This window comes from Euphorbia lathyris, chromosome 10 (genome assembly GCF_963576675.1).
Source record: "Euphorbia lathyris chromosome 10, ddEupLath1.1, whole genome shotgun sequence".
NCBI classification, from domain to species: Eukaryota; Viridiplantae; Streptophyta; class Magnoliopsida; order Malpighiales; family Euphorbiaceae; genus Euphorbia; species Euphorbia lathyris.
Window position 1 is genome coordinate 33,258,562 of NC_088919.1, and position 13,382 is coordinate 33,271,943.

The 13,382-nt window shown below is 32.4% G+C and overlaps 1 protein-coding gene across 6 annotated transcripts; it reads right to left on the minus strand.

Moving 5' to 3' along the window:
• Positions 1-8,901: 8,901 nt before the first annotated feature.
• On the minus strand, positions 8,902-13,382 carry LOC136209376 (metal tolerance protein C2). Of its 6 annotated transcripts, none has more exons than XR_010677514.1 (10): positions 12,598-13,382; positions 12,401-12,509; positions 12,235-12,274; positions 11,289-11,365; positions 11,051-11,139; positions 10,784-10,853; positions 10,558-10,647; positions 10,346-10,455; positions 9,391-9,480; positions 8,902-9,178 (listed from the first exon to the last, which is right to left on the minus strand). XR_010677514.1 is itself a non-coding variant. In XM_066000819.1 (10 exons), the coding sequence occupies exons 1-10, from the start codon at positions 13,031-13,033 to the stop codon at positions 9,077-9,079; spliced, it is 1,203 nt and encodes a 400-aa protein (XP_065856891.1). In that variant the 5' UTR covers positions 13,034-13,380; the 3' UTR covers positions 8,902-9,076. The 6 variants fall into 6 exon arrangements, 4 of the variants coding, with proteins under 4 accessions (XP_065856891.1, XP_065856892.1, XP_065856893.1 ...); XR_010677513.1 differs by having other exon boundaries at positions 10,346-10,461; XM_066000819.1 differs by having other exon boundaries at positions 10,346-10,496; positions 10,614-10,652; positions 12,598-13,380.

Sequence of the window (13,382 nt, forward strand, 5' to 3'; positions counted from 1 at the left end):
TTTTTGCTTGGCTCGATACATTATTTGCTCCCAACCAAAAAGTTTGATTGGCCCTAAACTTTTAAAGTGTTCCGATAGCCCCCTCAACTTTCATAAAACATTCAGTTAGCCTTCTGAACTTGCACAAAATGTAATCAATTGATCACTCAGTTTTAAAAACTTGTCTTCTCTAATATTAGAACCGTATACTCTGATCTTGGTTGTTTTACTTTTTTTTTAAGACTCGTGCAATACATCTACCTCATTTAACTTGTTTTTTTAAAACTGAGCGATCAATTGATTACATTTTGCGCAAATTCAGAGGGCTAACTGAATGTTTTATGCAAGTTGAGGGGGCTATTGGAACACTTTAAAAGTTTAGGAAGCCAATCAAACTTCTTCGACAAGTTCATGAAGTAAATGATTTATTTCTTTTTAACAGGAGAAACTGATACTATTTTGGACTGATTGTCAAAAAAATTTACCATTTGGTTGCTAAAACATGTTTTACATGCATGCCGAGTTGCTTCTATCCCGTAAATGATTGTTACTACATATCATATATTATTTTTGGGATAACGGTGAAATTTGACTCTAACTGATTTAATATTAGTGTACGAAATGTTTCAAATTTGACTATAACATAATTAATTTTAGTAGTTTGGTATTGAAATTTTGAAAATGACGTTTGAATTGTTATTTAACTACCACATCAAATATTTTAAACAAGTTTTTCAGTTTCATACATTTTTAGTTGAATATATGTAACTATATTAATAACACGGTAAACATTTTAGACATTGATAAAAAAAAAATGATTAAATTATATGTGATAGACTTAATTTTTTTAAATGTTGCAGATTTAATTATTAACATCTTAACATGTTTTTTTATAATTGTATTAGTAACGCTTTAAGGATGTGTTTGTTTTCTACTTTTTCTCTTTATGTTCCTGTTTCATATTGAAAATGAGAGTTTAGTTTAGAGTGTTTTGGTTGAAAGCTATTAGGTATGAAAAAATGTTTTTTTCCAACAGTATGTATTTCCTACTTTTTAAATCTCTTGTTCATATTACTTTTTTTCTCTCATTAATGCACCTACAAAATAATAATATAATTCTTCCCCCTTTATCTCCTCTGAACGTTTTATGAATCCTCTGAACGTTTTTGAAACCCCCTATCTTTTATCTAATGGCATCTCTTGGTTCTTCTATAAACGTTTCTTCTCCTCTTGTTTTTTTTTCTGATTTCATTATTTCGTTCTTCTATTTATATCAATTGCAAGAATTGTTCTTCTTCTCTTGTGTTTTGTAGTTGAAAGATTAGTTCTTGTATCCAAGGTTTGTCTTTTTCTTTTCCCTCCTATTTGAATTTGATTGCATATTGATTTTTTCTAATAAGTTGAATTTGATTGAATTTTGATTTCTTTTTATCAATTGAAAAATTAGTTATTCTATCCAATTGAATTTTGTTAAGCTCTATTTTTTTTTTATTTCTTCTGTCTTATGGTTCTTTTTAATACACATGATTCTTGTTTGCATATTATAGTTCTTATTTAATAACTATGCAATCAAATTATGGTCTCTAAATTCTTAGATTACCTCCATTCTAAAATTGAAGTGAGTTTATTTGTTTCTTCTTATTTCTGTTGTTTAGAAATTGGGTGGGCCTGCCTCTGTTTTGAAATTCAACATTACTGATTTATTTACCATTATCTGTTTGTAAAAAAAAAAAACCCAACATTCTTCCCTTTTTCAAATGCTTAGTCATGTATGAATTAAAATTGATGAGCACATGAACCAGTTACTAGTTTATTTATGTACCAGATTACTGGTACATATCTGGTACGTAAATAAACCAGTATTACTAATTTATGTACCAGTAAAATTGGTATATAAACCAGTAGTTTTTATATATCATACTCGTATATAAACACTACGGGTTTAGATACCAGTATACGAGTTTTAATGTCACTGTTGCAACTTTTGTTGTTATTCTTTTTTTGCAATTTGTTTAACTAAATGTAATTGTTGTTTTTCTAGCATCGTATGCTAATGTTCATGAAGTTGATTTTATGCACTGTTCGAAACGAAGGCCACCTGGACCGCCTAGCCGCTCGAAATCGAGAATCCGCCCCGATTTTCTATGATTAGTCTCTCTATGCGTTTTATTGATTCCTAGGCAATTTTTCAGCCGTTTGGGCTCCGCCTAGGCCGCCTCGACACCGCCTAGGTACCGTCTAAACGACAATGAACAAAAGCATTTTTAGTTGTGAATTTATTTTTTTTGCTTTATTATAATTCACTTTTAAGTTGTTTCAATGATATTGTTGTCGAAATGTTGATGTTTGCACAATTTTAAAAATATATGTTACAAATATACGTGTTTTTCTATATATTATTATTTTTAGATAGTATATTACATATTTTAATTGAATTTATACAATAATTTATTGATTAATAAATAAAAAATACAAAAATACAAATCCGATTGATCCCCGATTAATCTCCGACGAGTCCATGATTAATCCTCGAGGGCCCTGTCCGCCCGACTAGCGCCTGTCGTTTTTTATAACCTTGATTATATATATATATATATATATATATATATATATATATATATATATATATATAAAATAAAGTTTTCATAAATAAAAAATTATTATATTTAACTTTTTGTTATGTAAATTTCAAATTCTTGTATATACTTTGATACAAATCTGATTAATCCCCGATTAATTCCGACTAGTCTCCGATTAATCCTCGAGGGCCCTGTCCGTCCGACTAGCGCCTAGCATTTTTTAGAACCTTGATTTGATGAACAAACAATTTTATCATTTGTCTCTGTCAGAACAATGTGGGATCAACTTATTTTGTGGTTTTTTCTTACTCATGGCAGCACCATCTTCGAATATAGGTATGCTCCTTTTTATTTTTCTTTAATTGTAATCTAATTGAATTGTTTTTTTCTTTCTAACATATACTTGACTACTTTAACTGAATTTGTATCTCTTTCCAATTAATCTATGGATCCTTGCATATATATCTGTTTTTTAATTCATATGTGATAACACGAGTAAAAAAAAATGTTCCAAAAAAATGGAATGATGTAGAATTTAATGTGTTTCTTGAAATATGTGTATGAGGTACTACTCTTGGTAAAAAAACAATAAAAAATGGAGGGGGATGGGGTCTGAAAGGATGCCCATGGGTAGAAAATGAAATGAAAATTGTGGGTCACATGTTTATTAAAGATCAAAAGAGGCATAAATGGGATTCAATGAAAATCCATTGGAAACTATGGAAAGATCTAAAGGAAAAGAGACTGGATTGGGATGGGATCCTATTAAAGGCACAATAGATGCTTCTCATAAGTGGTGGAATGCTAAGATAAATAAGTTGAGTCTAGTAATATTTATTTCAATTATAAAATTTATTATAATTAATTAATTTATGAATAATTGTATTTCCACTTGTAATGTCTAGGAAAATTCAGGTTATGCTCCATTCCGTAAGAAATGAATTGGATAAGATGTTGATAAAAAGAAATATGAAATCTTATTTATGGACACTGTGGCTACAAGTGAAAATGCATATGTGCCATCTTGTGGAATTTTGCCTGGAGGATCCAATTTATGATAATGTGATTAATTTGATGCAATAATGACTTAGAATAAGCTTTTGAAGATCAGTTAAAAGGATGATGAATCCATATTCTATATTAGAAGGTTCGCACATTCAGCTTGGTGATATCAACTTTGAGAATACTTATAGAATTGATACTCAGCAAAACATAGGTAAACAAAAAAGAAAAGTGATATTTGTAGATAGTGCAACAAAGAAAAATAAAGGTTATAAAGAGAAAAAGAAGTCTAGTACTACAGAAGTTACTCATGTTGTTAATTCATTAAATGATAACATTGAAGCAAGTGCTAAAAATAAAATTGTTGCATGGGGTAAAATGTTAGGAGAACGGTCTCCTGATTAACCCCTATTGCCGAGGACGGCGATACCTCGAGTGGGGGAAAGGGGATTGGACCCGTATGGACCCCTCTGTATGGTTATATGCAATATACTTATTGAAGATTCGGACTAACATCATAATGAATAATAGAAGAATAAGATAAAGACTTTGATTAGTCAATGAAGATCCGTAATAATAGGAAGAAATTTTTCGTATTTCAACACTTCGAGAAATTTTCTTTTGAAATTATTAAAGAGGAATGATCTTTCTGGCGGAGCTGGAAAAGTCCTTTATAAGTCAAAGGTTGTAAAATAGGAATGATGGTAGAAATCAAATCAATTTTTCATTTATATCCAGCAGAGGTCAGAGCAAGCTGAGATCAGTTTGTGAATCAAGTAAGCGGTCGACTTGTGCAAAACCTCGATTGCCGTTCGTAGGAAGTCAGCTCGATCAATGAGGACGTTGATCGTCCAAGTGGGGGAGTATGTCATGAGGAAGAGTTTGGCCATAGGCAAATTCAACCCAAGGCATTGGCAAGGTCATCTCAAGCGTCGGGACAAGGCATCAGCGAGAGTTATGACAGGTGGCAATAAGGATCATGCCCGATGGACGGTTAGTGGTGAATGAGACATATCAATGTCCACTGGTTGTGGGCGTCAATTCGGTGTAAGATACACTATAGGGGGGACAAGGTCAACTGGCGTCGGGTCTCCGCCAACCCCTGTGTCGGGACTGGTTTAAGCGATCCACCCTAGTCCACTAGGGACTAGGAGAGTCGAGCATTCGGACTTTGGGAAGGGAGGCGGATGTCTCCGTATGATGGATTCCCTACGAACACTTTGGGTTACCGAGTTGGTCCATAGTGCGGGTCCTTTATAAAGCGAGGTTTAACAATAGGGAGTCCCTCCAGGATGGATTATGGAATACGAACGAATTGACGGGATGCTTGATGTTCTAAGGGGATAGATCCATTCGGTAGGAGTTGGCTGGACGAGATCCCCGAAAATCTCGGTGCCACATGGGGCTTTGACCTGACCCTATGACACGTGACAGTGCGGCCACTCCTCAACTCCATCCCAAATTTTTTAGGTATTTTATGATTATTGTATATATATATTAAATTATGTGTGTTTTAATTTGATCCTAGAAACAGTTGTTGTGTTTAATGAATTATATTCGATATACTAGTTAAACACATTAAACGGTTTTGATAAAATAATTAAACGCGATAATTTATACTTTCTTAAAGTTTATTTAAACATGTAATTAAATTTATATTCGATATATTTTAATTAGATAAATTATTTAAGAATATGAAATTGTTTAAATGCTAATTAAGTTAACTAAATTGCATAAAATTGTTTTATGTAATTAATAATTAATAAAATTCTAAATTTATTTAATTAAGTCTTGCCATGGTTGGTGTTATAGACATTATTAGACCCTTGTGTCATTGTTATAGTGGATTACTAAACCTAGCCACCATTTCCCACCCCTAGTCCCGTGAAAAGACGAAATTGCCCTTTCAACAAATTCACTCATCTTCTCAAATTTTCAAATCCTCTCAAAAACACAAAAAACACAAAACTCTCCAAAATCGAATCCGGACTAATTTGGTAAATAAAAAACATGGGAAATGACTAATGATACATAATTTTGTTCAAAAATATGTTTTATTTACGATTGTTATAAGTAAAATCGAATGATTTTTTAAAAATCAAATTTTCAGTGTCGGGGCATGTGAAGAATATGCCTCTACCACAGGTGGGGCGTATGAACATCACGCCCCACCATAGGTGGAGGCATATGAACAATATGCCTCCACCTATGGTGGGGCGTGATGTTCATACGCTCCACCTGTGGTGGAGGCAGATGAACAATATGCCTCCACCTATGGTGGGGCGTGATGTTCATACGCCCCACCTATGGTGGAGGCATATTCTTCACATGCCTATATGAGAATTTTTTTTTCTAATTTTACATTTTAATTATTATTATTCTAAACAATTATAAATACTATAATTATTCTAACAAATTGTAAATATTATTTTGAGATTAATATTTATAAATTCGGTGAATTTTTTAAATTTTTTACTCTAATTCATACAAAAGACAGTATATTTTTAATATTTTTTCTTATTTCTTTCACATCCCAACATATGTTTGTGATTTGTTACTAATAAAATAACGCATGTGTGAAGTGTAGATGACAAGATTCATGACCGAGAAAATAGTTTGATGAATTATTTTTCAAATTGGCCCAATTTATCAACGTTAGGGGTAAAATTGCTCTTGGCTTCCAACATTAGGGATACTTTTTTTTTCTAATTTTACATTTTAATTATTATTATTCTAAACAATTATAAATACTAAAATTATTCTAACAAATTGTAAATATTATTTGGAGATTAATATTTACAAATTCGGTGAATTTTTTAAATTTTTTACTTTAATTCGTACAAAAGACAGTATATTTTTAATATTTTTTTATTTTTTCACATCCCAACATATGTTTGTGATTTGTTACTGATAAAATAACGCATGTGTGAAGTGTAGATGACAAGATTCATGACTGAGAAAATAGTTTGATGAATTATTTCTCAAATTGACCCAATTTATCAATATTAGGGGTAAAATTGCTCTTGGCTTCCAACATTAGGGATAAAATTGTACCATTTTAGACGTTAGGGGTAAAATTGCTCCTGACCCAAAACGTTAAGGGTATTTTTGCACCTTAACCCTAAAAACAATAAGTTCTAAACAATTCTAAATATTAAAAAATTACAACAAGTCAATTCGTCCGGTTCCATGGAATAATAATAATTAAAATATAAAATTGGAAAAATAAATTCACACGTGAGCATGTGAACAGTCTTTCTTAAATCTATCACACATCGATTCATTGAGGAATGGAACCGGACGAATTGGCTTGTTGTAATTTGTTAATATTTAGAATTCTTTAGAACTTATTGTTTTTAACACATGTTTGATACTTAATGTATATTATTTAATTATAATGTTAATAATTATAATTCAAATTATTATAATGTTAATAATTATAATATTTATAATTTTTTAGAATAATTATAATTTTTTAGAATAATAATAATTAAAATCTAAAATTGAAAAAAAAAAATACCACATGGTGGGGCATGTGAACATCACGCCTCACCACGTGGTGGGGCATGTGAACATCACGCCTCACCACGTGGTGAGGCGTGATAGCCACATGCCTCACCACGTGCTGAGGCGTGATGTTCACATGCCCCACCACGTGGTGAGGCATGTGGCTGTCACGCCTCACCACATGGTGAGGCATGTGATAGCCACACGCCCGTGTTTCGTAGAGAAAAAAAAAATTTCCAAAGACCAAAACTAATAAGGGTAGTTTGGTCATTTCATGGGGCTAGGGGTGGGAAATTGGGGCTGGGTTTAACAACACCCTTGTTATATTGTCTTTTTATATTTCTGAAAAATAGGACGAGCACGTACTACCTATCTACACTCTATTGTATTTCTCTCCTTATCTAATCCTTTCAAACTAGTTGAAGTTATTCTAGTAATATAAAAATTCAAATTGTTGTAAATCTAAAGCGCCAAGGAAGTAAGACGGGCCGGAAAATAAGATATGTAATAGTTAATAGTATATTTTTTATCCTTTCAGACTAGTTGAAGCTATTCTATTAATATAAAAATTCAAATGGTTGTAAATCTAAAGCGCCAAGGAAGTAAGACAGGCCGGAAAATAAGATATGTAATAGTTAGTATATTTTTTATCCCATAGTGTTAGGTGTTCATTCCGTTTCTGGCTCAACGAAATGAATATAGTTAATATGTCCATAATTGTCAATGCTAATTGTTTCGCGTATTATGCATACTTTAATAATTAACAAATCAAGACTAGAATAGATTATGAAACTTTAATATAAATTTGAAATCTCTCAATTTACAAAAGTTAAATCAAATCAGTTTCTTCAAAAAAAAAAAAAAAAGTCATAATCAGTTGCAATCAGTTGTCTCTCTATTATTATAGTTCAACCTGATTTGTCTAGGTGTTTTGGATTGTTGAACCATTCAAGCTCAGGCCCTGGATAGCACTTGAATTATTTTGAAAATTGTTTTCATGAATAATAGATTAACGACTTAAACTAATCTAAAATAATTGGATAAACCACTCATGTTATTTGAAACTGGTAGACAAAACAGTTAGGATTAATACTAAAACGTATTAACACGGTTAGTAATCCAACAACCTAGGAGTCATATACGAGATATGATCAATTACATGAATCTACCTATTAGATGTAATCTATCTATTAGAAGAAGCTAGGTGAAACTTTATTTGTGACTAGTCAAAAGTTAAGTCATCTCCAACCATACTCCATAATCTATTTTTAGAGTAAAAAGTACTCTCCAATAGTACTCTAAAACATTACTCTATTTTTAGAGTAAGACTTTTAATACTCTATATATGAAGTATCAAAATATAATAGAGTAAGGTTTAATGATTGTTTAAAAATAAAACTATCATTTAATATAATAAAAGTTATGTAAAATTAATATAATAATAATAAAATATTATTTGTTAATAGAAATATTATTTTTAAAGTTATAAATAAAGTAGATGGTTGGAGAAATGTTATTGTAGTAACTCTATAATTGAAGATGGACCAGGGAAATATAAAGTTGTTGAAAACCACTTACTAATTTTCTTTTTTTACCCATGGAAATTAATTATTTTATTTTGAATTAAAAATTAATAAAATATATATAGTAATTAAAAAATAATTGAGTTTGTTCACGAAATTTTGGACAGAACATAAAAAAAACTCAAGTTCGGTCGATTAATGTCTCAAACTGATCCGGAACTCAAGCAAAGTCATAGCGAAAATTAACACCTCTACTCTCACCCTCAGGTCTCAAAGAGATCAAATAACAAGAAAAACAAAAGACAAGAACAAAAATGAAACTTAGCAATAAGATGAACATAAATTAAATTTGAAATTTGTTGAACCGGGAATATAAATTAAAAATTCCCCTCTAGCCCTGTCTAACTATAAAATTAAAATGATAAGAGTAAATGTAATAAAAATAAAAATTAACATCAAAATTACAAAATGGTAGCATAGGCCTAGCTAGTTGTAATCAGTCTGCACAATAAGATCATGAACGCCCAAATCATGGTACAGACCGTGCACATACCGTAATATGGGTCTATCATCCATACCTTTCTTCACCTACATGTGTCATAAAGTCATCTAACAGTTATTTTTAAGTTTGAGATCATTTAATTTCGCAAAGTAATAAAGAATAAAGTTCATAGACTTTTACTTCCAATTTTGATGTTTAAGGGCAATACGTAAATAAGTAAGACCAATGTTGAGCGGAAATGCGTGTAATTTAGCCAATATGAAATGCAAGACAAGAAATTTCAAAATCCTATAATTACCTCAAGTTGAAGTGAACCAATGACATGACCAGGCACCAATTCCCAAAAACGTGCTTGAGAAACTTCATGGACATCTTCACGACCAGAAACCTAAGCAAACAATTTTCAAAAGAACGAATTAAACAACTTCATTCACTACACACACTGAGAAATGCTTCTGAAATTCAAAAAGCAACATATTCAAGTTGTTGGAGAATTCCCAGGAACATTGCAAATAGTCTCAGGTATTATCATACACTAATTATATCTTCCATTGCCACATCTTAGGTAATTAGTTAACTATATACAATAGCAAAGCACAGTTGCACACAAATCGGTAAAATGACTAGAAGCTTCAAAAGACACCAATATTTTGACGGATAAATAGATAGCCTTTTCAAACAAGAAATAATTTACAAGAATCACTCCATCATATGTGATTAGATTAGCAAGGAAATCCCTTAAAGTTGAACCACGCGAAAATATAACAAGAACTGGAGACAGACCCACTTAAGGAGAAGAACTATAGTGCCAATTGAAGAAGTGAGCAGCCAGCAACAAGTTTAAATTACCAAAGTATATAAGTAAATATAGTGGCTTTTCAGTGATCTCCAATGCACCCAAATATTATGGTTTTCTACAATTTCTACTTTTTAATCCATGATAAATTTAACAAAAATAAAAAAATCTGGAATAAGAAATTACTTGCACATTCAAATGATAAAAATTAAGGGAATTTACTCAAAAGCAGCAAAAACCCATATAGGAAGTTGCAGAACTAACGGGTTGACTGGAGTTTGGCCAAAATAGACATTACCAAAAGTTTGAAGGGGCAAATGACTTTTTTTTTCAATATTCAGAACACCCTTGAGTTTCTTAATGTCGAGTAGACTTAAATTTCTTCGTGTAAAAATAGTTATACGCAAAATGCACCCATAGAACATGAAACTTAGCACAAGCCTTTCAGGGACCTCACCTGTCTCAGGCATTTGCTCAAAGCTGAAGGTGGAATGCTTGGGGGCGCCATTTGTAGCAAGATGCCAGCTGTAGCTTTGAAAAGTGGCATCACAATCATAAAGCATGCAACTGAGACTAGACCCAAACACAAGACTTCAGCATTGGCAACCCTACAATTAAATGAGACAAACAATAGAACCAGGGAGGTAAATATAGAAGATAAAACGACACCTGAGGGGAGAAGTTATGTGCAATTGTAGTTGAAGATGAAAAGTGAAGCAACATACCCAAGGGACATGAACCAGGATGCCAATATCAAACCTGCACTGAGAAACAACAAGAGTACACCAGCTTAAGGTGGATATATCAAAAGGCAAGCAATTTGGAAAAGGAAAAGCACGCCTAAGAGAAACCGGTGAATTCATTTTCTCTGGCTGTATTGAGTGAGAGAGGGGACCTGCGAATGGAATCAGCAACAACATGCAAGAAAACAGAGTGGTAATTCATGTCTTCTGCTTTTCTGTAGACTGCAAAAAGATACCCATATGAGAAGAAGGGAAGGAAAACTATCAACAAATTCTCACAATCAGAACAAACCCACACAACCATCTAAGAAAGCTCAAAAATATGAAGCATCAGGCGACGGACCTAAAGCATCTGCCAATACTAGCATGCATATTATTTTAACTTTATAAATCTCTAAAAATATCAAAAGAAAACTTACCAAGATTAATCCGAGCATAGTTTCTGAAGAACCAAACACCAATAAGATTTACGAGTAGATCTGTCACTGCTGAAACAATTAAATAATGCCTGCAAGATGATATGACCAACCAAATATATAAAAGAACCATACAAGTTCAGAATATTATGTATCTAGCATGTAATCTCTCATATGCATCTATTAAGTATATATACTTGGAATGGCAATTATGGTCTCAAAGTACATATAAACAGCTTACTTGTGCTCAGATTCTTCTTGGATGAAGGCATGAAGTGCTTCCACAGCTAAGGAAAATGACATGAACAAAAGAAACAGCTGTCTACATGCAGCAAAATAAAAAAGAATCCAGATGTTAGAACGAAAAAAGGCACTATCTAATGTCCTGATATTTTTAAATAAACTAACAGCTGAATGGGAATCAACACATACACAGGCAAAAGCAGTTCTCAATTAAACATGTGCCTTCGTCGCCAGAAGAACAATTAATCAATAAGGAAATCCAAATCAGAATAGAATTTTTTAGTGCAATTGCCCGGAGAATTGAGATATATATATGAAGAGTCATTGCACCAGTAAGAAACTCATTCACAATTAGATCAATAATTTTTTGTAGAAATGGATGCGCATAAAGAGATTACCCAAATGGTGGGCAAAATATAATCATCAAGCAGACAGAAGAATCCCAAGTAAGACCTTTATTCTTTTTCCATACCAATTCTATAATATCAATTTTATTTATGCTGTAGTTCACCAATCTAAGCCAGCATCTAATAATAGTGAATACAAATTTATTTACCTATGGAATTGCAATTTGACATCTAGTAAATAGCAAGATAAATTGTAAGGGCAACATGAATACCTTGATTACGTAGTATAACTAAAAAATAATCTATGTTTCCATAATTCAGTGTAAACTCCAACCTGAGCTAGTCAACCTTGATCCATTCCAGAAACACTCAAGTCAAAGGGATGTGGTTTGTCTCACTAACTTAACAAAACGTCTAGCATGTGAACCTCTCTCAGAAAATTACAGAACTACAGTTTAGAAGTTGTAGTTATTGTACAGATAAAAACAATAAAAGCTAACAGCAAAAGTTCTCCAGATAATTATCATTAGTTCATAATTAACAAGTACAATGAGAGAAGCATGAAAAGTAGACAGGGGAAGCATAATTAATACTTACAGCATTAGTGAAGGCCGCCAAAACTTCAAGCCTTTCATATCTGGTTACAAGAATGTAACAAATTAATGATCACTTAAAATTATGAATTAATTATCGAGATATAATTATGTGCTGATAAAAAACAATATGTGGAGGGCTTCAGCCTGAAAACGAATTCAATACTCACCCATAAGTATACACCCGATCTGGCTTTTTTCGAGAAATAGCCATGGCAAATAACGAAAACGTTAAGAGACCACATCCAAATGTCAAATGAAATGCATCCGATACCAAACCTGAAAAAGAGCCCAAAAAATGTACTGGTGAAAATCAGAGTTCTAAAACACACAATGATACTATCAAACAATGAAATCAACTTCTTACCCGCACGACCCGTAAGTAGTCCAATTCCCAATTCCGCAGTAGAATACGCAACATTGAGCGAAATCATCATCAGAAGCCTCTTCATTTGTTTATTGCCGGACCTTGCAGCATTGAATATCGAAACCAATGAACTCAAAACTGCTAAATTCTTATGCCCTTTCGTGGAGTCTTTGATCTCGTAAAAGCTGTCTTCGAAATCGAATTTATAAATCTCCGGCGGCATATCTATGTTGGAAACGGTGCGCAAAAGCATAGGTCGAGTTGTCTCGTCCGGCACAATAGAAATCGGAGTGTGTGGCTCTCCTGATTGCTGGAATGAAGACTGACGCGAATAAGCGTACCGACGATCTGACGCACCAAATCCGAAATCCCCCGTCCATGGTTGATGTCGATCGGAACCTTGCATATGATTCTTAAATGAGTTGCTATTCTCCATCAGTGGAAAATATTGAATGGAACTCAAGACTTTGATGTCAGAATCAAAACGCTTAATTTGGAAAAGGATTTGAAAGAAAGCCCATGAATTTCAATGTTCAGAAATAGGAAATTTAGATAATAACAGCAATGAAAACTTGTATAATAATATAAAAAAGAAAAAAAAAAAAAAAAGTAAGCTGCAAATTGATGGAGAAGAGATTCAGCGTATCAGGGATTGAAATTGAATATCAAAATTAAGGAAATTGAAAGAAACTGCAAAGTCAAGTAAACAAAGACGACTGGTTCATTGCTGCGTTTAATTCAATGCTTTTGTGCGAAATAGAGAGATATTCTTTTCTTTTTTTCTT